Source organism: Podarcis gaigeae, assembly GCF_964106915.1.
Source record: "Podarcis gaigeae genome assembly, chromosome: 5".
NCBI lineage: Eukaryota > Metazoa > Chordata > Lepidosauria > Squamata > Lacertidae > Podarcis > Podarcis gaigeae.
In genome coordinates this window covers 95,059,947-95,086,509 of record NC_139681.1, presented here as the reverse complement: position 1 = coordinate 95,086,509, position 26,563 = coordinate 95,059,947, and the positions used below count along the sequence as shown (strand labels likewise).

Below are 26,563 nucleotides of genomic sequence, written 5' to 3'. Positions count from 1 at the left end.
GCCCATGGGGTGGAGTTGTCAGGCCACAAGGAGACAATGATGTTTCACATCACCAAGTTAGCTCACAAAGCATGATCAAGTAATAGCATGGGGGCAGCGTTCTTTAACTTTTGATTCAGCTTACTGCCAAGTACACTGCCTAGGGTTCGAAGCGCCAATAGAGGTAGGAGCCAAGGGGCAGAGGTAGGGGGAAAACTCATGGGGGAGGAGAGCTCCATACCCCCACAGTATAAGGCCTATAGGGATGTGTTCTGTGAAAAGGAGGCAGGTAGGTTACACACCCCACAGACCTTATGATTGCAAAATAGGCTTGGTGCCTGGTGCCAACCAGTCATCTATATTCCATGTCAGAAGGAGAATTAGCCAACTTGCGGGAGTTTCTGAAGAAGAACTTGGAACGTGAGCTTATTAGGCTGTCACGAGCACCTGGTGGGTCACCAGTGTTCTTTGTGAACAAGAAAGACATCCCAGAAAGACGTCTCATGGTGGACTACAGAAAAACCAACAGCCTCATGATTCCTTTTTTTTTTATAATAATTTTTATTGGTTTTTTAACAAAAAGACAAACAAAACACAAAACAAAAACATATTAAAAACATTTAAAACATGACTTCCCCATACCTCCCTTTCACTGCACCCTTGTTTTACAACTCTTTAGCAACCCTTCAGTCAATTTCTCTAGTAGTTTTCTTTAAATTTCCTTAATGTTAATGTTTACAGCTGTAATTCTCTATTTCTTACCCCCAGACATCTTATCAGTCCTCAATTTTACAACAATTTTTAAGATATATTTTAAATTTCTTCCAGTCCTCTTCCACTGTCTCTTTCCCCTGGTCACGGATTCTGCCGGTCATCTCTGCCAGTCCCATAAAGTCAATCACCTTTGTCTGCCATTCTTCCAGAGTAGGTAGTTCTTGCATCTTCCAATACTTTGCCAACAGGATCCTTGCTGCTGTGGTCGCATACATAAAAAAAGTCCTATCCTTCCTTGGCACCAGCTGGCCGACCATGCCCAAGAGAAAAGCCTCCGGTTTCTTTATAAATGTCCACTTAAGGACTTTTTTAATTTCATTATAGATCATTTCCCAAAAGGCTTTAATCTTTGGGCAGGTCCACCAAAGATGATAGAAGGTACCTTCAGACTCATTACATTTCCAACATTTATTATTGGGCAAATGGTAGATTTTTGCAAGCTTGACTGGGGTCATGTACCACCTATAGATCATTTTCATTATGTTCTCTTTTAAGGCACTACATGCCGTAAACTTAATGCCAGTGGTCCATAACTGTTCCCAGTCAGCAAACATAATGTCATGACCGATATCCTGTGCCCATTTAATCATAGCTGATTTAACCGTTTCCTCCTGTGTATTCCATTTCAACAGCAAGTTATACATTCTAGATAGATTCTTAGTATTGGGTTCTAGCAGTTCTGTTTCTAACTTTGACCTCTCCTTCTGAAATCCTAATTTCCTGTCCTGCTTAAATGTCTCATTTATCTGATAGTAATGTAACCAATCTCGAACTTTAAACTTTAGCTTCTCATGACTCTGGAGTTTAAACTTTTCGGCATCTTGTTCTAGGATTTCACAATATTTTGGCCAGTTAGGTTCCATGTTTAATTTTTTCACCGCCTTGGCTTCCATTGGTGACAGCCACCTAGGGGTTTTACTTTCCAACAAATCTTTATATCGAATCCAGACATTATACAAAGCTTTCCTAGTAATATGGTTTTTAAAGCCTTTATGCACCTTTACCTTGTCATACCATAGATATGCATGCCAACCAAAGTTATTATCATACCCTTCTAAGTCCAAAATGTCTGTGTCTTCAAGGAGTAGCCAGTGTTTCAACCAGCAAAAAGCCGCTGATTCATAATAGAGTCTTAAGTCCGGCAGGGCAAAACCCCCTCTATCTTTTGCATCAGTTAAGATCTTAAATTTTATTCTGGGCTTTTTGCCCTGCCAGACAAATTTAGATATATCTTTCTGCCACCCCTTGAAGCAATCCATCTTGTCTAGAATCTGTAAGGTCTGAAATAAAAATAACATTCTAGGCAATACGTTCATCTTGATAACAGCAATTCGGCCTAACAAGGAAAGTCTCAGCCTAGACCATATTTCTAGATCTTTCTTAACTTCTGTCCAACATTTTTCATAATTGTCTTTAAATAAGTTCACATTCTTAGATGTTAAATTCACCCCTAGGTATTTCACTTTTTCCATTATTTCCAAACCAGTTTCACTCTGAAATCTCTCTTTTTCTTCCATTGTTAAATTTTTTTCCAACACTTTCGTTTTCTGTTTATTCAGTTTAAATCCTGCTACTTGACCAAATGTCTCAATTAATTCTAATGCTCTTTTGGTACTAGTATCTGGCTGTTGCAACGTTAACACTAAGTCATCTGCAAATGCCCTTAATTTATAATGTTTAGCTCCGACCTGTATTCCTTTAACCAACTGATCCTTTCTAATCATGTTTAACAAAACCTCCAGGACAGATATAAAAAGCAAAGGGGATATTGGGCACCCCTGTCGTGTACCTTTTTCTATAGGTATTTCTTCCGTTACCACATTGTTCACTATTAGCTTTGCTTTTTGTTTAGAATATATTGTACCTATACCGTTTTCAAAACCTTGGCCTACCCCCATCCCTTGGAGATTCTTCATCATAAAACTCCAGCAAATGTTGTCAAAGGCTTTCTCCGCATCCACAAAAATCAAAACCGCCTTTCGGTTAATGTCAACTTCTAATAACTCCAAAATGTCTATAATGTTCCTCACATTGTCTGACATATGTCTCCCTGGGAGAAAGCCAGCTTGATCTTTATGAATCTCCCCTATCAGTACTTTTTTTAGTCTTTTTGCCAAAATGTCTGCAAAAATTTTATAATCCACATTAAGTAAGGATATAGGGCGGTAGTTTTTAACCTGGTTCTTTTCAGTCTCTGTTTTCGGTATAAGTGAGATGAAAGCCTCTTTCCACGATTCAGGTGCCTTTTCCCCCTCCATAATTTCATTACAAACTTCCTTCAATGGTTGTATTAACCATTCCTTCAACGCTTTGTAATATCTAGCAGTCAAACCGTCTGGTCCTGGAGATTTTCCCAATTGCATGTTCTGAATGGCACCCTCTATTTCCTGATCTGTTATCTTTTCATTCAGAATCATTTTGCTTTGTTCTGAAATTTTTGGTAAACCATATTTTCTAATAAATTCTTCTATTTCTTGTTCATTTACTGGCCCTTGTGCATACAGTTTCCTAAAAAAACTTTGAAAGCAATTACTTATCTCGTTGGGTTTGTGGATAATCTTTCCATCCATTTCTAAACTTGTCACAGTGTTCAGTTTCTGCCTTTTTTTCAGTTGCCATGACAGAAGTTTCCCACATTTGTCTGCTGATTCAAATGTCTTTTGTCTCATCTGCTTTATTTTCCATTCTATTTCTTGGTTCATCAGTTCCATGTATTGCGTCTGATAATACTTTATTTCTCTCAAAATCTCCTGAGACTTTGGTCTGGACCTCAATTTCTTTTCTCCTTCTTTCATTTTTCCTAAGATTCTTTCTTTCCTCTCGTTTTGTTTTTTCCTCTTTATAGAATTCTGTTGAATTAGGAAACCTCGCATCACGGCTTTGCTAGCGTCCCAAATTATTCTTTTCTCCACATCTGTTCTCAAGTTTACCTCAAAATAATCTTTCACTGCTTTTTGGGCCTTCTTGTAAATCTCTTCATCTTTGAATAGAGTGTCATTCATTCTCCATCTAAAGGATCCAGTTGTTGTTAGTTTCATCTCCATCTTTACAGCATTATGGTCGGAGCAGGTTTTTGGGCAGATTCCTACTTTTTTTATTCTTGGCGCCAGGCTACTAGTAACCCATATTTGGTCAATTCTTGTCCATGTCATCTTTGCTTCAGAGAAGAAGGTTCCCTCCCTCTCCAGAGGGTTCCTTGTTCTCCAGATATCAATCAAATCCATAGTCTCAGTCATTTCAAAAAAAGTCTTTGGTAGTCTCCCTTCCTTAGAAATCACTTGTCTCTGTGCTTTATCCATGTTTGTGGAGACAACTCCGTTCATATCTCCCATCATTAAGATTTTATAATCCAAGAAGTCCATTAATGTCTCATGCAGCTTCTTAAAGAATTCGGCCTTCCTTTCGTTTGGTGCATATACTCCTACTATCAGAACTTTTTCTCCTTGAATTTGAATTTCAACTGCCAGGTATTTGAATTTCAACTGCCTCATGATTCCTAGTCAATACCCCTTGGCACATATTGGTGACCTGCTGGAGAGGTTACAGTCGGTGAAATTTTTTACCAAGCTGGATCTGAGGGGGGCATACAATTTGATACATGTGAGACAAGGGGACAAATGGAAAATGGCTCGTAATACCAGATTTGGAAGCTTTGAATACTTAGTTATGCCTTTTGGGCTACAATCGGGCACGGCCACATTCCAGGTGTTCATCAATCATGTACTGGCAGATTGATTGGACAATACAGTTTTGTGTTACCTAGATGGCGTGCTGATCTACTCTGAGAACCCAGAAGAGCACGTGCGACATGTAATAGAGGTGCTGCATAGACTAAGGACACACCACCTCTATGCGAAATTGGAAAAGTGCCAGTTTCATGTCAAGGGGGTGGAATTTGGGGTTATCACATCTCTCCTGAAGGGGTGTACATGGACCTAGCTAAGGTGCAGGTGGTGTTAGATTGGCACAAGCCAAAGACAAAGAAAGACACACAGAGATTCTTAAGCTTTGCTAATTATTACCACAAGTTCGTGCCCAATTATTCTTGGCTCATGGCTTTCCTTACAGACTGCTTGAGGAGCAAGAAGCCATTCTTCTGGACAGAGGAGGCACAAGATGCGTTTGAGAAGCTCAAGATGTGTTTGAGAAGCAGCGGAGGAGTACCTGTACCACACAGATCCACATCGGCAAATGGTGGTGGAGACGAGTGCGTCAGAAAATGCCATAGGAGCTGTGTTGCTACAAGAAGACTGTAACAGAGATTTGAGGCTGTGTGCCTTCCACTCCCAAAAGTTGAATGCTTCAGAATGGAATTACACCATTTAGGAGAGAGAATTGCTCACCATAAAAGAAGCGCTGGGGGTGTGGAGACATTTCCTCAAAGGAGCACAACACCAAGTGGAGGTACATGGACCACAAGAACTTAGAACACTAGCTAATGGTGAGGCATCTGAACCAGAGGCAAATTAGATTGGCACAGTTTTTTTGCTCTTTTCGACTTCCGAATCTGATACAAGCCGGGGCACCAGAACCAGAGGGTGGACGTCCTGTCCCGGAAGCTGGAGTATCTGGAGACATATTCTGAAACCGGAACAGTTACAGATGGTGGCAGCACCCATAGTTGAAACCGCAGACTTCAAGAGACAGATGGAAGTGGATCGAATAGTACTCTTCCAATCCTGTATGATGAGTTTATCCCCCCCCCCAATTCCAACCATTCTTCCATGTTTAAAAACAATAAATCCATCATTTTTATTTTCACAAGAAACTCTCCTCTGTAGTCTTTTATTTTAAAATAATCCATAGTTATTTATTTGTATATTCATTATTTTACACCCAGTTGTATATCTTGCGATGGCATTTCCTGTAGGGAAATTTAGCAAGAGAAAAAGAAAAGAACTTCCATTTCTACCACTTCCATTCTTTTCCCAATAGCATTACCAGAAGCTTAATAGATTTTCCCTCTAAATTCCCTCCAATTTGTACCCAGAATCCTTTCTGCATCATCTTGTAATTCTTTTCTTTAGAGAGACTAAGCAGCTCTTACATGCAAGGATATGAACTTCAGTAAACATTGTTCTGAGATGGTAACTTTTTACATTGATTTCTGCAAGTAATAATTTCTCATTGATTTTCCATAGGTATTGTATTATCAAATGGTCACACCTGGAGGCAACAGAGACAGTTTGGTGTAGTTACTATGCGGAAGTTGGGGTTGGGGAAGAAAGGCATGGAGCACCAAATAGCAGAGGAGGCTCATCAGCTCGTGGAGGTTTTTGCACGTTCAAAGGGTATGTGATGAGGGGTGATGGTGCTGAGCTGGCGTATGAAGATTTATTTGTGTACTACTTCTGTCCATTTTAGAAAGGAATGTGATATGTTTTTCTTGGTTCCTAAAGGAGATCCCAGCAGTTTCTCTTGGCCACCATAAAATCCCACTCTCAGTATGAACAGGAGCAGCTGAACTAACATTAGTTTAATTTTATTTTGCAGGACAGCCACTTGACCCCTCCTTGCCCATCGCTAATTCAGTCTCCAACATGATATGTGCTGTGGCTTTTGGGCACCGGTTTCCTCTTGAAGATGAACAGTTCCAGAAGCTGATGGAAGCAATGGATTTTGTCCTAACATTTGAATGTAGCATTTTTCATTGTGTGAGTAGTCATTTTCATTTCTGCTATGCCAAAGAGGTCTCCTTAAATACCACAAAGCAGTATTTTGAAATTGATCTGAGATAAGGGCAACTTACTGTCTCACAGCCTGATCAATTTCTCACGATTACCATTGAGATTTTTTTAAAAAAGGAGTAGGAAGAATTTGTCCACTACAGAAGACTCTTTGGAGGAAAGATGGGATAAAAATGGGACAATGGCCTTCAGAACAGGTCATCAAGAGCCCATTAAAGGGGACAGAGGTGAACAAAATAATCTTCTCAAGAAGGGAATTACATAGTTTTGCTGCCATCATTGAAAACCAAATGTATCTGCCCTCTAGCCACTTAGCAATGACAATGATGATGGCGTCCATGGTGAGGCCCCTGCAGCCAGCCTTGGCTGGAATTTTTTAAAAGTAAGAGAGACCTGCAACTCAAGCACTGTCCCTACTGCTAAGGAAAGCAGCTCCCTTCTGTATGACCCAACTAAACCCTTTTTCCAAACTTAAGTTTGGTTCTCCACATTTCTACAAACATTCCTGATCTTTAAAAAAAAAAGGACTCATGAAACTTCATCAGCATTTTTCTGCTAATTTATCCTAATGCACACATTTATTTGCAACTTTGCCTGATATACACATTTCTGCAAAGCAGTATATTGTAGGACTGTATATCATTTGCATTTCTATTTTTGTAAGCATCATTTGACTGGGAAACTACAGGCAAATTTATATCAGCATTCAAGGCACATTTTGCAAGAAGGAATTTTATTACTGCGAGCAGTTTCTGCACTCTGGGCACAGTACTAACCCTAAAATTTCAGATTAAAACTGCAGAATGGAAGGAAAGGAAGACTTTTTTCTGCCTCCTCACTTCCAGCTTTCATATCTCAGTTTTTAACATTGCTTTATATTAGTTCAGTTTTTATTTTCTGGCTCCTTATGTATTCAGAAAATGTAAGAAATTGATCTTTAATGAGAAAACAAGGAACGAGAAAAAAAAATCCTTCGTCAAGGTTTAGTTTTTGCAATGAAAGATCAGAATTACTTGACTGGCAAACTGGAAGATTTAATAAATGGAGAAGTGTACATTTTGAACGATGGCTGTCTTTCCATTTGTGTATTAGGCAAATTTGCTTTTAAATGTGAACTTACTTGAATTCTCCCCACCCGCACCACCATAAAAGGCCACTAACGTGTTCCAGGAGGGGTCCCCTGATTGTGCCCAATTTTGGAATGATGCCCGGAATCTGGGAAAATATTTTGAGCCATAGTTTTCTTTCACATTTTCAGCTAGGGATAATTCACAGAATCCAATCATTGGGAGATTCCAGAAAAGCAATAGACACCCTTCCTTCTTCTTAGTGAGAAACTAATATGCTAGCCCTGAAGAAGAATGCAGATCATGTTTTTAAAGTGCAATTCCAAAGCACAAACGGTGTGACCAAGCTTCTTCATGGTAATGGCAGCTTTTCTGCTATCTTTCCTTTAGCTTTGTGAAATGCTCCCATGGCTCATGAAACATCTCCCAGGGCCCCACAAGAAGGCCTTGTCCTGCATGGAGGTGGTGCTTTCATTTGCAAAGGAGGAGATAGAGAAGCATAAGGAAAATCAGTCTCTGCATGAGCCACAGGATCTCATTGATTTCTATCTGCTTCAGATGGAGAAAGTAAGTATCTGCTTTGAAGCTGAATACTGCTCATCCAATGAATCTTTATATTCCCTGTTATAAGTGAATACTAATCTCTTGCCTGGAAACCAGCATCTTTTTTCCTGAATCTCAGTTGAAAATGGCATTGAATTCCCACCAAATATTTCTCATATTCAATTTAGTTGCTAAAGTGGGTTGACATCCATCCATTAGCATTGTTAAAAATGTGAGTGGAAAGAAGTGGAAACCTAAGTGTGTTAAGGGGTCTTGCCTATAGAGCATTCCCTCTGTACATAAATTTCTTTGGATTGATGTTCATCTGACATTCAAATGTGGACTGAGAAAACAGAAAATCCTTTAAAAATGCTTTTAAACCAGAGTATGACTTCAAATTCCTGTCTCATCTATCTTCATGTACTAGAAAGGACAAATGGAAATTCATCTTTCACTCTCTGAACAATGCTTATCATGATGACAAACGAATAGTGAAATATGTTTAGTGTTAAATACCATATTTCACCATAATTGTCACATTTTTATGCCAATTATTCCTTTCAAAAACGGGGGGTGTGCGACGATTATTTGGTGAAAAACCAAGGCACGACCCTTATGTGAGGAAACTGTTTTTATTAACAAACATAATTAAGTTCATATTGCTTATTACTCGTTACTAACTGTTTTTGGTGTAATTAGGATTCATGGAATACGCATGAACAGGTAAAGGTAAAAGGTAATTCAAATTGGGGTAAGGCAAATTCATGCACGCTTAGAATGCCCGGTGACTGTTATGTGGTGAATGCTTTGGGACTGATTTTAGGGCTTCAAAAAAGGAGCTTGACTATTATGTGGTGGTTGTTGGGATACTGCCAGCGAGACAAAGGCCATCACTGCCTCCACGTCATCTCCGGACGATCTGTTGATGTCCCGTAGTCACGCAGTATCAGCAATTAGCGGCACCAAGCCTCAGAAACAGATTGCCACATTCCTGGGCTGATGCACACTCTGTCAGCAGAATTCACACAGCAAAAGTTGCACTCAGGAGAGTATCATTTAGAATGTTTATTCAGCGTTGGTCAGAACAAAGAAAAACATGACTGACTGCTAGCGTGTTCTGGCACAGAGAGAGAAAAAACGAAAGCAATAGCAAACTTAAACATCCTGAGAAACAGGAAACACACAGACTCTGTGACTCACAAGCCTGCTCTCTCTTAAGGTGGAACGGAAATATCCTAACAGTGGTGACCATTAGGCAGTGAAATACGGTAGCACACATTTTGAACATCTGCTGCCAGAGTGTCCATTGGACCCTTCTCTTCATGCCAGCAATGGGTTATTTTGCCCACCCACAGATCCTGAAATCTAGCACCAGCAGCTACTGCGATATACAGAGGAGAGTGTGTGTGGGTTTCTTATCAAAACCAGCTATGAAGCAGAGGGCCAGCCCACCCACGAGGCAGGATGTGGCAGCTGCCTTGGGCAGTGGAATGCCAACAGGAGGCATCTCTGGGGATGTGCTGCCTAGCCAGCTGCTAGTGGAGAAGCAAAGTGGGCAGCTTCTGGCAAGATTTCAACAAAATCTTTCAAGATCTCCCCCAGCCCCCAGTTGCTGTTGCCACTTTGTGGGTACTACTGTGCAACCCAGGTAAGCAGGCAGCAGCAACAGTACGGCAATGGTGGCAACACCTTCCCATTTCACCCCAGGCGGTGTAAGAGGACACCCCACCCCTCATGAGGCATGTGGGGGTGGTATGGTAATAAATGTGGGGGGGGGGATAAAGTAAGTGCTGAAGGACAAATTGTATTGCATGTAAATGATATGTCACTTTCCCCATTTTCAACACCAGAGCAAGAATGACCCAGAGTCCACCTATGATGAAGAAAACTTGGCTCAGTGCATTTTTGACCTCTTTGTAGCAGGGACAGAGACAACCACCAGTTCTCTGAAATGGGCACTTCTCCTCCTGGCAAGTCATCCAGATATCCAAGGTGAGAGAGGAGAGCCAGGACTTCTCTTGATCACTAGGGTGGAGCATAATTCTTTAAAGCTGTCATATTGGAAAGAGTTAAAAATGAGTTTATGATGTAAGTTTTGGAAGCCAAATGTTATTGAAATAAGCTAAAAGTTTTTGACTTACATGTCTGGAAAGATCATTCTCTCCCCCCCCCCCCACTTTTATGGAACCTATAATTGTAGGGTTGGAAAGGACCCCAAGGGTCTCCTGCCTCTCCGTGCTCCACTACATGAGGGACATGGGTGGCGCTGTGGTCTAAACCAGTGAGCCCCTTGTGCTTGCTGATTACAAGGTTGGCAGTTCAAATCCGTGTGACAGGATGAGCTCCCGTTGCTCTGTCCCAGCTTCTGCCAACCTAGCAGTTTGAATGCATGCCAGTGCAAGTAGATAAATAAGTACTGCTGCGGCGGGAAGGTAAACACCATTTCCATGCACTCTGGCACTCATCATGGTGTCCAGTTGCACCAGATGAAATCTCTCTCTCTCTCTCTCTCTCTCTCTCTCTCTCTGTGTGTGTGTGTGTATAATTTCTATTTGTACCTTGCCCTCCGCAGCCGAGACCGGGCTCAGGGCGGCTAACAACCAATAATAAAAACAAGTTGATTAAAATACAATTTGAAAGATTAAGATACAACATTAAAACAATTAGGGAGCAATCTCTTCATAGGAGGAGAAAGGAAAAAGAAAGAGGAGGAGGGAATCAAACTGATTCTGAGCCAAAGGCCAGGTGGAACAACTCTGTCTTACAGGCCCTGCAGGAAGAAATCAGATCCTGCATGGCCCTGGTCTCAAGAGACAGAGCAATCCACCAGACCGGAGCCAGTGTTGAGAAGGCCCTGGCTCTGGTTGAGGCTAATCTAACTTCCTTAGGGCCCGGGACCTCTAGGGTGTTGCTATATATGGACCTTAAGGTCCTCCATGGGGCATACCAGGAGAGGCGGTCCCGTAGGTACAAGGGTCCTATGCCGTGAAGGGCTTTAAAAGTCAAAACCAGCACCTTAAATCTGACCCTGTACTCCTCTGGGAGCCAATGCAGCTGGAAAAGCATTGTTTTCTGGGTCATGTGTCCAGTAGCACCTTATAGGCCAATTAAGTTTGTTCTTGGTATGAGCTTTCGTGTGCATGCACACTTCTTCAGATACACAGAAGCTAATACCAAGAACAAACTTAGTTGGTCTCTAAGGTGCTACTGGAAACATGACCCAGAAAACTATCTGTGGACAAACACTGTCTCCTTCATCTCCTTCCTTTGACTGGACTTAACCGTCCAGAGGTCCTTTACTTTTACCTTTACATGTGTAACATTAGCCAGAGATCAGGTGAGGAAATGAGGATTAATGAAACTAAGTAGGAAATATTGAGAGCCAGGGATGGAGAATACACACACACACACACACACACACACACACACACACACACAAATTACAGACAGCCTTTGATCCCAGCCCTTCAGCAAATCCAGCCAGCACAAACATCTGAGATAAGCTTCACTTCCAAAGATTTCACACCTGGGATCTAGAGTGGGGAAGAACCATGTACACAGACGAGCTCTTTGGAGGACCAGGTGACCTAAAAATGCAAGAAACTGGGACTCATTCACAGAGATTTATGGAATATGGTCAAGGGAATTAAATGTCCATGTGAAATAAAATGCAGTATTCACAATAAATATTCTGTTTCCATCATTCTCTTCAGATAAAATGCACAAGGAAATAGAAGATGTCATAGGTTCTGCTCACTCAATCTGCTATCAAGACAAGAAGAAATTGCCCTACACAAATGCTGTGATTCATGAAATGCAGCGCTTTAAATATGTCCTTTTTTTTGGGTTACCTAGGCAATGTACAAAGGATTTGAAGCTGCATGGTTTTCTCATTCCCAAGGTATGTGTGATACAACTGCATTCCTGTAGCCCAAGAGCAAAGAGCAGCAGAAGGTTGCATATTGAGAGATGCTGCCAGGCATACAGGAACTTCCTGTCTAGTCAAAAATCTGAAGGGCAAGAGCAGGAGCTCCATCTGCAGACATGTTTCACCATTGGCAAGTGCCATTCCATGGGGCAATTGTGGCAGGGGAGAAGCATGTAGTGGCCAGAGGTCTTAGCCTGGTTGTGAGCTTTCATTTTAAAAGAGGTGGGGGAAAGTCCTCTTGTGTTCCTGCACATATCTCCGCAATGATTAGTCTTGGAATAGTGTGGGACAATCCAGAAATGTTTTGATCTGAATGCATTCCAAAACACTTGTTTCTTATTTGCAGGGGACTATTATTGTTCCCGATCTGCGCTCTGTTCTTCTTGATCCCACACGATGGGAGACACCTGCAGAGTTCAACCCAAATCATTTTTTGGACAAGGATGGACAATTTGTGAACAGAGAAGAATATCTGCCATTTGGTGCAGGTAAATGCAGAAGACCAAGCTATGTTGTGATCTGTAGATGTGCTTACTGGTCTGCTTCCAGGAAATGACATCAGTAGCAGCACAGGAGGGAGTGGGCCGGAGCAGAAGGAGTGTCTTTCTGGCTGGAGTGGCAGCGCTGCTCAGCAGAATGGGGCAGGGAGTAGCAAGTTAAGGGGATCCACACATGCACATAGTTATGTGGCCTCCATCTGGACCTCCCTACATTTGCCACCCCCTTCATGGATCACTGCCTTGCCATGGCAAAGGGGCTTAAATAACTCAGAGAAGCTATGAGCTATGCCATGCAGGGCCACCCAAGATGGACAGGTCATAGTGGAGAGTTTTGACCAAACGTGATCCACCTGCAGCAGGAACCGGCAAGCCACTCCAGTATCCCTGCCAAGAAAACTACATGGACAAACGCAACAGGCATATAAAAGTTATGACACTGGAAGATGAGCCCCTCAGGTCGGAAGGCGTCCAACATGCTACTGAGGAAGAGCGGAGGACAAGTACAAGTTTACGAGCTGCCCATATCTTTCTGGTATATTTCCTCTGGGTATTCTTGCTACCTCTTCTTGATTTCTTCTGCTTCTGTTAGGCGCTTACCACTTTTGTCCTTTATTATGGTAATCATTATACAAAATGTTCCTTCATTATCTCCAATTTTCTTGAACAGATCTCTTTTTTTTAACTTCTTTTTATTCATTTTCTATAACCAAACAACAACAAAAAGAGAAAAAGAAAAATAGCCAACATATACCAAAGAAAAAAGAAAACATCAACCAAAACAAAACACCTAAACCAACCAAAAAACAAACATTAATTAACAAATAACAAATGACTTCCCTCCATCTCGGTTTTGGGTTATGTGAATATTAAATCCATTCTGCAGTTTTTCATTTTTTAACGTAAACACATCACAAGGGTTATATTAAACCTACTGTGATTTTTATATCTCTAGAATTTGTTTCCATATATGTCATGAATTTAGACCAATCGTCAATAAACTTTGTACCTTTTTGCTTTCTAATATTCTGCGTCATTTTTGCCAAATCCATATACTCAAATAATTTAATTTGCCAATCTTTAACGGGCGGGGTATTTGGGGTTTTCCAATTTTGTGCTAACAGAATGTATTTAACAGGTGTATTTAAGTATTTTCTTTAGTTCATTGTAGATGGAATCCCAATTTTTTTTAACTTCTTCACATTTCCACCACATGTGGTACAAGCTTCCCTCTTTAGATTTACACTTCCAACACCTTTCGTCGCCAGTCTTATACATTTTTTGCAATTTCACAGGGGTGATGTCCCAACGATACATCATCTTTTCCATATTTTCGCTGAGGGCAGTATAGGCTGTAAATTTCATTCCTTTAGTTCACAACTTTGTCCATTTTTCAAAATCCAAACTATATCCAATGTCTATTGCCCATTTTACCATAACCTCTTTAACTGCTTCGTCCTTGGTGTCCCAATCTAATAGCTGATTATACATTTTAGATAGCAGTTTAGTTTTACTTTCTATTATCTCTACCTGGAACTTAGATTTTTTCTCATTCATTCCAATCTTTTTATCTTCCTTCCATAAGGCATTAATTTGATGATACTGCAGCCAACCTGTTAATTTGCTTTTTAACTCTTTGTAAGATCTAATTTTCCACCCTCTTTCCGATCTTTCCAGGAGGTCTTCATAGGTCAATCTCTCACCTTCCATGTTTGTTTTTTTAGTAGTTAATATGTCAATAGGGGATAGCCACCAGGGGGTATTTTTTCCAGTAGTTTTTTATTCTTTTCCCACGCTTCTAACAGTGTTCCTCTGATGATGTGGTTTGAGAAGCCTTTATGCACCTTTTCCTTATTCTGCCAGAGATAAGCATGCCAACCAAATCTTAGATCGAAGCCTTCTAAGTCTAGCAGATCTGTGTTTTTTAAAGTGACCCATTCTCTAAGCCAACAAAGGCACGAGGCTTCATAATACAATCTCAGATTTGGGACCGAGAATCCTCCTCTGTCTTTTCTGTCCATTAACAGTTTAAATCTAATTCTCGGTCTTTTACCTTGCCATATAAATTTAGAGAGAATTTTTTTGGCAATGTTTAAATATTGCACTTCCTCTAATCACTGGGACATTTTGGAATAAAAATAAAAGTTTTGGTAGTATACACATCTTGATTGCAGCCATTCTGCCTGACCAGGAGAGTTTTATCCTATTCCAAGTATCTAGTTCCTTTTGGATTTCCTTCCAGGTGTTTGTATAGTTATCAGCCACTAAGTTTATATTTTTCATCATTGGCCACACTCCTAGATATTTTACCTTTTTTGCTTCTTTGATTCCCGATTGGAGTTCTAGCTGCCTCCTTAGATCTTCTCCCATATTCTTAACCATCATTTTAGTTTTAGTTTTATTTAACTTGAAGCCCGCTACTTTCCCAAATTCCTCTAGAAGTACCAGAACGTTGTCAATACTCTGTATCGGGTCCTCGACTGATATTACCAGGTCATCAGCGTATGCTTTCAGTTTGAATTCTTTCACCCCAATTCTAATTCCTTGTATCTCAGATGTTTTCCTTATCTTCTTGAACAGATCTCTGTTTCTTTCCTTACTGTTGTTTTCCTCTATTTTTTGCATTGCTCATTAAAGAAGTCCTTCTTTTTTTAAAAAAAAAATTATTACTTTTAAAGCTTACAAAAAGGAAAAGAAGAGAGAAAAAGACAAAGGGAAAAAACAAAAGAAAAAAACAATACAATAAACAATACAAAACACAACCTTAACATATTAAACTAAACACATTAAACTAAACTAAACAAAACCCTAACCCTAACCCTAACCCTAACCCTAACCCTAACCCTAACCCTAAACAAAACTAAACAAAAACAATTTAAAAACATATATCACACCTTTTCCATACTCTATCTTTCATTCCCTTGTTTCCTCGACCTCCTCTCACCTCCCTTTTTGTATTCCACTTCTATTAATTGTTTCAGCAAATCCTTTCCATCTTTCTCTATTTTCTATCATATTATAAATATCTTAACATATTTAACCTTATTTTCCATTAAAACTAAAGTATTTATATATGCTTAACTCCTTATAACATTTCTACTAAGGCCATAAAATTTCATTCCACCATTTTTCTATCACTCATTAATTTAACAATATTTCAATATATAAACTTTAAATTTTCCAATCTTCTTCCACCATCTCCTCTCCCTGGTTTCAGATTCTCCCAGTCCTTTCCGTCAATTCCATATAGTCCATCAACCTGGAGATCTTATATCCGAGGCTCTTAACTCTTTTCCAGGTCCCTTCTGCAGGTCTTCTTCATATTCTTTAATGCTAAAGAGCAGATCTCGGGAAGACTCCGACCTAACAGTGCTTTTATTCCTTCTCGACAGGTCAGCCAAATTACCATAGTTGAAGCTAAGATCCATAAAATATTTCAGGACATGTTTCAAGATTCCTCCAAATCCAAAGGCCCCCAGAACTTCAATCTCCTCCAGACCCAAGTCCATGTCCCAAAAGTCAATTAATCCCTGCATAGAGGGATCTTTCCAACTTTCCTTCTTCAGTCCAAGCCAGGATCCGATCCTCAGAATCTGACTTTTTCTAGATTCAATCATGAAAGGCCTCAACTTATAGTCCTCAATTTGCTTCTGTAAGACTGAGGAACCGGCTTGTATTACTTTAAGTTCGACAACAACAGCTTTCTCCTTCTCCTCCACAATTTGTCCTGCCAAAGTAGATTTCTGTACCAGGTCCTGAATTATTTCTGTGTTGGTGCTCACTTTTTGCCTCAAATTAATCAGTTTTTGTCCCAAGTTAACAATTTTAGTGGTCATGTCATCCGTCTTGTTATGAAGCTGTTCCAGCGAATAGCTTATCTTACATAATACAGTCACTATGGCTTCTCCTGTCAACATTCTTAAATGGTCCAAGGTCAATCCTGGTTCTCACAATTTCTTATCTTACAGCTGGAGATTCCCCAGTTCCACTCCTGTAACAGTTTCAAAAGCTCCCTCTAGAGGGAAACAGTCTCCACTTGTATCAATCCTTTCAAACACAACTCAGGCAATAAAAATAGTTTCAATTTTCAGTTACTTTTCCTCCTTTTTAAACGCAGAAGAGGACAGTGGAAACAGTATACTTCTCTTATTTAGTTAACTGTCAAATACGTTCTGTTCACAGTCAATGAACTCTCCCAAAACATCACTCTTTCTAGCAGCCCGTTTCCAGGTTCGGAGCGGTGGTAATTTGATTTTTCACTCTCTCCTGCAGGCTCGCTAGGTTCAAAAATTTCCCCCCTCTTCTCCTGCTTCCAAGGGGTGTTTGGTGATTTTGACCGATGGAAATTTAATCCTTTGCCAAAGGTTTTCCAAGACTTTAGCTTGTAACGTCTTTGCTTCAATCTATTTACAAAAGAGGAAGGCGGACTTCCTGTTTAAAACCTTCCCGTTTCGGTGCCAAATTGAAATATTTAAAGTTCCAATTTTCCGTTCTACTCACGGGTAGTTGTTTAAAGTCCAATTGTCCACAGGAAAAAGTCAGCGCTCTCCGGCAACAGCAATGCGGCTTCACTCCGTGAAAGAAGTAGTCGATTCGAAGCACCGCGCCACTCACCCCACGTCGCTCCGGATCCCCAAAACAGGGTTTCCCCGCGAGTAGGGGAGGCGCAAAAGTTGCCAGCCGAACCCCAAGTTCACAAGCTTCTCCCGCCTGTGATTTCAGTGGGTCCCCGCCTTCGACGTGGCAGTCAGACCCTGGTTTTCATGGTGCAAGTTCCTCCCGATCTGAGGGGCTCCGCCATTGCCGGAGGCACCAACCCGGAAGTCCTTCTTGTCTCTCCTTGCTATTTTTTGGAAATCTGCATTCAATTTCCTGTATCTTTCACTATCTCCCTTGCATTTTGCATGCCTTCTCTGCCCCGCTATTTGTAAGGCCTTGTTGGACAGCCACTTTGCATTCTTGTATTTCCTTTTCATTGGGATGGTTTTCGTTGCTGCCTCGTGTATAATGTTGGGAGCCTCCATCCATAGTTTCTTCAGGCACTCTGTCCACCAAATCTAAGTCCTTAAACCTGTTCCTCACTTCCACTGTGTGGAAGAGATTTGATTTAGATTGTATCTTACCGGCCCAGTGGTTTTTCCTACTTTCTTCAGTTTAAGCTTGAATTTTGCTATAAGAAGCTGATGATCTGAGCCACAGTCAGCTGCAGGTCTTGTTTTTGCTGATTGTATAGAGCTTCTCCATCTTTGGCTGCAGAGAATATAATCTATCTGATTTCCATGCTGCCCATCTGGTGATGTCCATGTGTAGAGTCGTTTCTTGTATTGTTGGAAAAGCGTGTTTGTGATGACCAGCTTGTTCTCTTCAAAGAACTCTATTAGCCTTTGCCCTGCTTCGTGTTGTTCTCCAAGGCCAAACTTGCCAGTCGTTTCTTTTATCTCTTGATTCCCTACTTTAGCATTCCAATCCCCTATAATGAGAAGAACATCCTTGTTTGGTGTCACTTCTATAATGTGTTGTAAGTCTTCATAGAATTGGTCAATTTCAGTTTCTTCAGCACCAGTGGTTGGTGCATAAACTTGGATTACTGTGATGTTAAAAGGTCTGCCTTGGATTCGTATCAAGATCATTCTATCATTTTTGAGATTGCATCCCAGTACAGCTCTCGCCACTCTTTTGTTGACTATGAGGGCCACTCCATTTCTTTTACGGGATTCTTTCCCACAGTAGTAGATATGATGGTCATCCAAACTGAATTCGCCCATTCTCGCCCATTTTAGTTCACTGATGCCCAGGATGTCAATATTTATTCTTGCCATCTCATTTTTGACCACATCCAACTTACCCAGGTTCATGGTTCTTACATTCCAGGTTCCTATGCAATTCCTATGCAATGCTTTAAAAAAAAGCATTGGACTTTCCTTTCGCTTCCAGGCATATCTGCAACTGAGAGTCCTTTCGCCTTTGGCCCAGGTGCTTCATCAGCTCTCAATCTATCTGTACTTGTCCTCTGCTCTTCCTCAGTAGCATGTTGGATGCCTTCCGAACTGAGGGGCTCATCTTCCAGCGTCATAACTTTTATATGCCTGTTGCCTTTGTCCATGGAGTTTTCTTGGCAGGGATACTGGAGTGGCTTGCTGGTTCCTCCTCCAGGTGGATTAAAGGTAAAGGTAAAGGTACCCCTGCCCATCAGGGCCAGTCGTGCCCAACTCTAGGGTTGCACGCTCATCTTGCTCAAGAGGCCGGGAGCTGGCGCCGTCCGAAGACACTTCTGGGTCACGTGGCCAGCGTGGCTAAGCTGCATCTGGCGAGCCAGCACCAGCACCGCACACGGAAACGCCGTTTACCTTCCTGCTTGAAAGCGGTCCCTATTTATCTACTTGCACTTAGGGGTGCTTTTGAACTGCTAAGTAGGCAGGAGCTGGGACCGAACAACAGGAGCTCACACCACCGTGGGGATTTGAACCGTCATCCTTTCGATCGGCAGGTCCTAGGCTCTGTGGTTTAACCCACAGCGCCACCTGCGTCCCATCCAGGTGGATTACGTTTGGTCAAAACTCTCCACTATGACCTGTCCATCTTGGGTGCCCTGCTCGGCATAGTTCATAGCTTGTTTGAGTTATTCAAGCCCCTTCGCCACGGTAAGGCAGTGATCCATGAAGGGGTTACTTCTCCTACTCCTACTCAAAAGAATATTGTTCCTGCAGAAATTCAGCAAACATCATCACTACTAACTTACAAATTCTCCAAAGTTCAGATTCATGCGCTTTTCCATACAGCATTCAGAAATCTAGTTCCTACCAATGTGAGGTAAGTCTGACAGCAAAATTACTTTATGCTCTTTACCCCTTTCTGCATTGCTGATTTGGACAGTTGAGAAAAGTTTTCCTTTCATTTTTTTAAGTCAAGTTTTATATATAAGACACAATAAACATCATACCAATCTAAAAAGGAAAATAGAAAAAAGATGAGGAAAGGAAGAAAAGAAAGAAAAGAAGAAAAGGAAATTACCTCTATCAAAATTAAATATTCACCCTTATTCTACACACAGAAAAGTGAGCCCTCCTAGCTCCCACTTGGGACCTAGACCCTCTTCCCTCGGTTTCTAGCCCTTCACTTTCAGTCCATCCCCTTCCTCAGTGTATCTTCCTTGATATGAGATAGGGAACTTCAAACAAAACATAAGTATAATAAGAAGAAAGAAAGGTTAGCACTGACCAGGCTGGGAAATTGACAGGACGCAGGTGGCGCTGTGGGTTAAAGCCTCAGCGCCTAGGACTTGCCGATCGAAAGGTCGGCGGTTCGAATCCCTGCGGCGGGGTGCGCTCCCGCTGCTCGGTCCCAGCGCCTGCCAACCTAGCAGTTCGAAAGCACCTCCGGGTGCAAGTAGATAAATAGGGACCACTTACCAGCGGGAAGGTAAACGGCGTTTCCGTGTGCGGCTCTGGCTCGCCAGAGCAGCGATGTCACGCTGGCCACGTGACCCGGAAGTGTCTCCGGACAGCGCTGGCCCCTGGCCTCTTAAGTGAAATGGGCGCACAACCCCAGAGTCTGTCAAGACTGGCCCGTACGGGCAGGGGTACCTTTACCTTTACCTTTTTGATGATTTTGCTATCCTATCTATGTCTAGTTTTCCAAAGTATTAAGGAGAATGTTTATAACTACAAAGAAATGAACACGGGAAAGTAAATTCTTGCTTCACTTGCTGTCTTTCACTTGTCCCATTCTCAGGGTCTCGCATATGTTTGGGAATGCAGCTGGCAAAGATCGAAATCTTCATCTTCCTCACCAGCCTGCTGAGGGCATTCAGCTTCCAGCTACCAGAAGGAGTCAAAGAACTCAGTAAAGAGGCTACAGTAGGGGCTGTAGCACATCCCTATCCTTATAAACTCTGTGCTCTTCCACGCTGCAACACATAAGAAAATAGGAAAATATATGGGGCTGCACCCCTGCTTCCTTCACTTAGCGACCCCTTAGCCACTCCTGACACATGAACCCCCTAGCATTTCCCCTTCCCTTCCCATCTCATCCCATGCAACTACTGAGGTCTCTTTTCACCTTTGCAGCTCCATTTCTGAAGTCAATTCTCTCTTATCTTCTGCAGCTCTGCTTTGCATCCGTTTTCCCCTTCACCCCATTTCCTCCTTTTCTTCAGGCCTTTCATGCCCCTATTTTCATCCCTCTCCCAATGCCTCCTTACTCCCTCCTTTTTGACAACTTCCTTTGCATTCCCATTCTTACTCTCACACCCTTTCCCCCTCCCCTCTGCTTTCCTCAGATCTCCCTTACACACACATTTCCACACCTCCTTCTCTCTCCTGCTTCTGTAGCCCCCTTTCAACACACACTCCATGCTATGTTATTGTATCTTTAAGATGAGTAGACTACTAAGAGCAGGACTGTCAGTTTGTCCAGTTGAAAAAGGTTAAGTTCTTTTGATGGATACTGAATGTATCTTTTGTATGTGGGGGGATGGATGTTTATTGGGCCTGGGAATTTGTTTGATTTTATGTTTTTGTAATTTTTACTGCTTTTTTTGTTTTTTTGTTTTTGGTTTTTTATTGGTTTTGTTTTGTTTTTCTTGGGGTTTTTTTAAGGTGTTATTTTGTTCTTAAGGGGAGGGGTCAGGGCTGCCGTGGAGTAGGTCCCAGCCAACAAAATGGCTGGGGCATGTTCCACGGGGGGGGGGGGGGTACACCGGGACAACCGATCTCAGTGATCACGGGTAGGAGGAGGAGTTACGCTAAGACCAGACCATGTCATTACAGAGGAGGCAGGTTTAGTCATTGTCTGAGGACTATCCCTGCCTCCGGGTCTGGTCCTGACCGGATGGATACTAGAATCAGCAAGGGATACCCACATGACCTGAAGGTGCTGCTGTGCAATGCCAGGTTAATGATTCATAAGACCACTGCCATCCATGACTTGATCATGGATGGAGGACTTGACCTGGCATGTGTAACAGAGACTTGGTTGGATGAAGCAGATGGGCCTGTCCTTGCCGCTGCTTGTCCACCAGGTTTCTCTTACGCACAGCAACCCAGGTCATGTGGGCAGGGAGAGGGGGTTGCAGTGGTTTTTAGGAAGTCATTAGTTTGCACCAGGCGTCCTATTGGGAAGACCCAGTTTTCCGAGTGCATGTTCTGGAAGTTGGGCAATAGGGGCAGTACAGGATTCCTTTTGGTGTACCGACCTCCCTGCTGCACCAAGAATTCCCTGCCCGAGCTGCTTCAGGTTGTGGCGGATGTTCTCCTGGAGACACCTAGCTTGGTTGTCCTAGGGGATTTTAACATCCATGCCGACACGACCTTACAAGGGGCTGCTCGGGACTTCGTGGAAAGCATGGCCTCCATGGGGCTGTCCCTGAATAAGTCTGGCCCAACCCATAGCTGCGGACATGCCTTGGACCTGGTGTTTACCTCTATGGATGTTGGTGATCTGACACTAAGTAAAAGCGAAACGAAAGAAGTGCCATGGTCAGATCACTTCCTGGTGCAACTGGACTTCTCTGTGACCCATCCTCTCTGCAGGGAGGTGTGACCGATTCGGATGGTCCGCCCCCGCCACTTAATGGATCCAAATGGTTTCCAGACAGTGGTAGGGGATGCTTTATCCCATGCTGATGGCCTTTCAGCCGATTCCCTGGTGGCCTGCTGGAATGTGGAGTTAACCAGGGCTATTGACTGTTTGGGTCCGAAGCGCCCTCTCCGATTGCATGGAGCCTGGGCAGCCCCGTCGTTTTCCATGGATCTGAGGGCAGAGGGCAATGAAACAATTGTTGAGACGGCTACAGCGCCGGTGGCAGATAACTCATTCCGAATCTGACCGGACACAGGTTAGAGCTCAACGTTGAGCCTACCAAGGGGCGATAGCGACAGCAAAGAAGACTTTCTTCGCCGCCTCTATTCTGGAGGGCCACTCTTAACTTGAAACTGTTCTTAACCTGAAGAACCACTTTAGCTAATGGGGTCTTCTGCTGCCGCCATGCTGCCAGAGCATGATCTCTGTTCTCATCCTGAAGCAAGGTTCTTAACCGTACTATTTCTGGGTTAGCGGAGGCTGTAACCTGAAGCATCTGTAACCTGAAGCGTCTGTAACCCAAGATATCACTGCATGTGCATACAGGAGGGGAAAAGCCAGAGTTCTGGAGTACTGATCCAGAAACTGAATAGTTAGAGGAGGCCAACAACCTACCTCTTGAAAGACTGACTCCTGTGACTAAAGGATTAAAAGAGCAGCAGTTACTGTTCTCCTTGTGAAAAGCACTGAGACACCACTTAGTGTGTTTTGGCATGAAGTTTTTGTCAGTGTATATGAGAGCAACGCAGCTGCAAATCAGTAGCTTGTTTACATCAAATGATGTGACTAGTTGTGGGAAAGAATATTCCTGGAAGTTCACAGGCTTCTCAGAGCTTTGTGAAGAGCGTAATATGAAACCTTCCTGTTGCGTATGTAAAGGAAGTTTGAGTCTCTTGCTTGAAGAAGTCTGAACTGATCGGACATGTTTTCTGTAGTGCTGTAAAGTCAGAAATAAACAAGATGTAAATAGACTTTCTGACTATCTCCTTTTCCCTTGCTGGGATGCAAGAAGGGAGGGGGTGTACATTTTCCATGCTGGGAAATGTCGCCTATCAAGATCTACCCTGGACTAGCGGGGATGCCAGCCAGGAAGATCACCGGTAAACAAGCTCCAGGAACCTGCAAGGGGGGCCAGCCTCACCCGAGGGGGCCTGTTAGCCAACAGTTTTTCCACTTCCCTGTCTTCTGTTAGAAGAACAAAACTGCTCCTTTTCCCTTATGGGGTATCTAAGAGCTAATATATAGAGTCCTTTTGTAGGGTCTCTGTCAGTGAGAGAAAAATAACAGAGGCAAACCAGAGAATATTGAGAAACAAAGCAGCTAGTAAGCCTGATCTTTATTAACTGTTGCAACAGGGTGCTCACAACCACAACAGGCTAACCCTATCGATATCTTAAATGAGCCCTTGAGGCAGGATTTGGGAGCAAAGAGACAATAGGGAGGTTTTTTCCCATTTCCTCCCTCCTTGCAGAGAAATATTTGAGGTCAATTTGGGAGAGACAAAATGGTTCCAGGACTTTTTTCCTGTACTGTTTCAGACATGTGGTTTATATATTTATGTATGTGTTTGCTTGGTACATTTATTTTATATCTTAGACCTTATAATTCTCATAACACTTCCAAGAGCAGCAAACGTTTGGCTTACTAACAAAAGGCTTATCAAGTGAAGGCGTTGCAAGTAAAAATTCATTTACAAGCCACATATTCAGAATTTTGACTTGGAAAATTTCACCAATGAAAGTCCTTTTTGGGAAAAAGTAAACATTTAATGAAATGTAAAAAAAAAATGAGATGGTTGGACAGTGTTCTTGAATCTACAAACATGAGTCTGACCAAACTGCGGGAGGCAGTGGAAGACAGGAGTGCCTGGCATGCTCTGGTCCATGGGGTCACGAAGAGTCGGACACGACTAAACGACTAAACAACAACAACAACAAAAAAGAAAGTAAAATTTAATGAACTGAACTTTGAAACATAGTTGTGCCAGGAAGTTCAACAGACATGGATCAAGGGGTAAATCTGTATAAGGATCCTGTACTGTGCAGAGTTTAAGTTGCTGGTTTTGGAATTGACTTCAAAATTTCCTTGCCATTTTCTAGCACCACTTGTGGGGCATGACTGAGCCCATAACCTTTGTTAGCTATTTGTGATAATAAAAAAGCCTTACTCAAATAGGTAAAGGTAAAGGTACCCCTGCCCGTGCGGGCCAGTCTTGACAGACTCTGGGGTTGGTGCGCCCATCTCACTCAAGAGGCCAGGGGCCAGCGCTGTCCGCAGACACTTCCGGGTCACGTGGCCAGCGTGACAAGCTGCATCTGGCGAGCCAGCGCAGCACACAGAACGCCGTTTACCTTCCCGCCAGTAAGCGGTCCCTATTTATCTACTTGCACCCGGAGGTGCTTTCGAACTGCTAGGTTGGCAGGCGCTGAGACCGAGCAGCGGGAGCGCACCCCGCCACGGGGATTCGAACCGCCAACCTTTCGATCGGCAAGCCCTAGGCGCTGAGGCTTTTACCCACAGCGCCACCCGCGTCCCTCTTACTCAAATAGTTGAAGATAAATCTTTACTTCTCAGGATGGCAACAGTTAAACAACAAGCATTATTTACATATAAATCCATGAATGCAAAATGTTCCTCTCCCCTGAGCCCAAGAGAGGGTTCTGGCATGACAACTTATACTCTAAATTCACTCTTCCCTCCCACCCACCCAACTGCATATGTTCGAAATGATACACTGATTGGGAGCGGGACATAAGGAAAGAGGCATAGAGTCTTTGCATGCTTAAAAATTCAGGGCCCTTTTCTAGCATTTGTGCTTAAAGGGTCACAGGCCAAGATAGAAATATCTGCCCATCCTTAGCCTGGAGAAGAGGAGACTGAGAGGAGATATGAGAGCCACCTTGAAATATCCCATGGAAGAGGGAGCAAGCTTGTTGTTCTCCTGCTCTGTGGGGTACAACCTGAACCTGTTGTGTTTGCTGTGATTTTCCATAATGATTTTTTTGGGGAAATAGCCCTTCCAATTACACTTCTTCCATTCTTTTTCCAAGGAAAGTTCCAGAGGTTTGATAGCTTTCCTCTCTGAATTCACTCCAAGTTGTGCGCAGACTCCTTTTTCTCTTCATCCATGGCATGTGTAGGCAAACTAAGGCCCGGGAGCCGGAGCCAGCCCAATCACGTTCTAATCCGGCCCACGGATGGTCCTGGAATCAGCGTGTTTTTACATGAGTAGAATGTGTCCTTTTACTTAACATGCATCTCTGGGTTATTTATGGGGCATAGGAATTCATTCATAATTCCCCCCCCCCCAAAAAAAAATATAGTCCTGCCCCCCACAAGGTCTGAGGGACAGTGGACTGCCCCTCTGCTGAAAAAGATTGCCGACCCCTGATCCATGACTTATTCCACTCCTCCAACATCACAACTCCACCATTTGACTGTTTCAATCCTCCAGACACCATTTCTGAAGGAATTCCTCATTACACCATCTGTTGCATCCAACTCCACCATTTCATCCTTCTGTTCTGGCAATCCTTCATCCATATTGTTCTCCAAAGTATCTTTGTCCTCTTTAATTCCACTTTCCACTTCTTCTGTTTTGTTAGCTTTTGAGTGGTTGCTTTTAAACCCATCTCTGCTGTTTCTCTATGTTATTACACACACACACACAAAACGCTGCGAGAAGTGAGGTTACAGGGAACCAGGCAGAGGGCCTTCTCGGTAGTGGTGCCCGCCCTGTGGAATACCCTCCCATCAGATGTCAAGGAAATAAACAACTATCCAACTTTTAGAAGAAATTTGAAGGCAGTCCTGTTTAGGCAAGTTTTTAATGTTTGAAGCTTTATGTTTTTAAGGTTCTGTTGAAAGCCACCCAGATTGGCTGGGGAAACACAGCCAGATGGGCGGGGTAGAAATATTAAATTATTATTTTTTCCCTCAGGGTATGCATACTCCTAATCATTTTCTGAATCTTTGTACTTTTGCCCATTTACTGTATTGATTTTTCCCAATTTTCTTGAGTCAAAATTAGAGTACCCCTAAACAATTTTTTTTAAAGAAAATAAGCACTGCTTATTTTGCTCAGTATGGGACGTGGGTGGTGCTGTGGGTTAAACCACAGAGCCTAGGACTTGCCCATCAGAAGGTCGGCGGTTCGAATCCCCGTGACGGGGTGAGCTCCCGTTGCTTGGTCCCAGCTCCTGCCAGCCTAGCAGTTCAAAGCACATCAAAGTGCAAGTAGATAAGTAGCTACTGCTCAGGAAGGTAAATAGCATTTCCGTGCGCTGCTCTGGTTCGCCAGAAGTGGCTTAGTCCTGATGGCCACATAACCCGGAAGCTGTACGCCGGCTTCCTCGGCCAATAAAATGAGATGAGCGCCACAACCCCAGAGTCGGTCAAGACTGGACCTAATGGTCAGGGGCCCCTTTACCCTTTACTATTTTGCTCAGTGTTCTTCCATCCCTCCATTATTCTAGGGTCTGCTACATTTTAAAGCCACAGTTATCTCAG

The 26,563-nt window shown here is 42.7% G+C and overlaps 1 protein-coding gene across 2 annotated transcripts in view; it reads left to right on the top strand.

Annotated features, from left to right (window-relative positions):
* The window catches only part of LOC310844965 (cytochrome P450 2J2-like), a 29,885-nt gene extending 8,968 nt beyond the window's left edge, over positions 1–20,917 (top strand). For both annotated transcript variants that reach the window (XM_083739792.1, XM_083739791.1), the window contains 7 exons: positions 5,895–6,044; positions 6,247–6,407; positions 7,898–8,074; positions 9,901–10,042; positions 11,764–11,951; positions 12,325–12,466; positions 20,207–20,917. In XM_083739792.1, the coding sequence (XP_083595918.1) occupies positions 5,895–6,044; positions 6,247–6,407; positions 7,898–8,074; positions 9,901–10,042; positions 11,764–11,951; positions 12,325–12,466; positions 20,207–20,394 (1,148 nt within the window). In that variant the 3' untranslated portion in view covers positions 20,395–20,917. The remainder of the gene's footprint in view (positions 1–5,894; positions 6,045–6,246; positions 6,408–7,897; positions 8,075–9,900; positions 10,043–11,763; positions 11,952–12,324; positions 12,467–20,206) is intronic.
* The last annotated feature ends 5,646 nt before the right edge of the window (positions 20,918–26,563 follow it).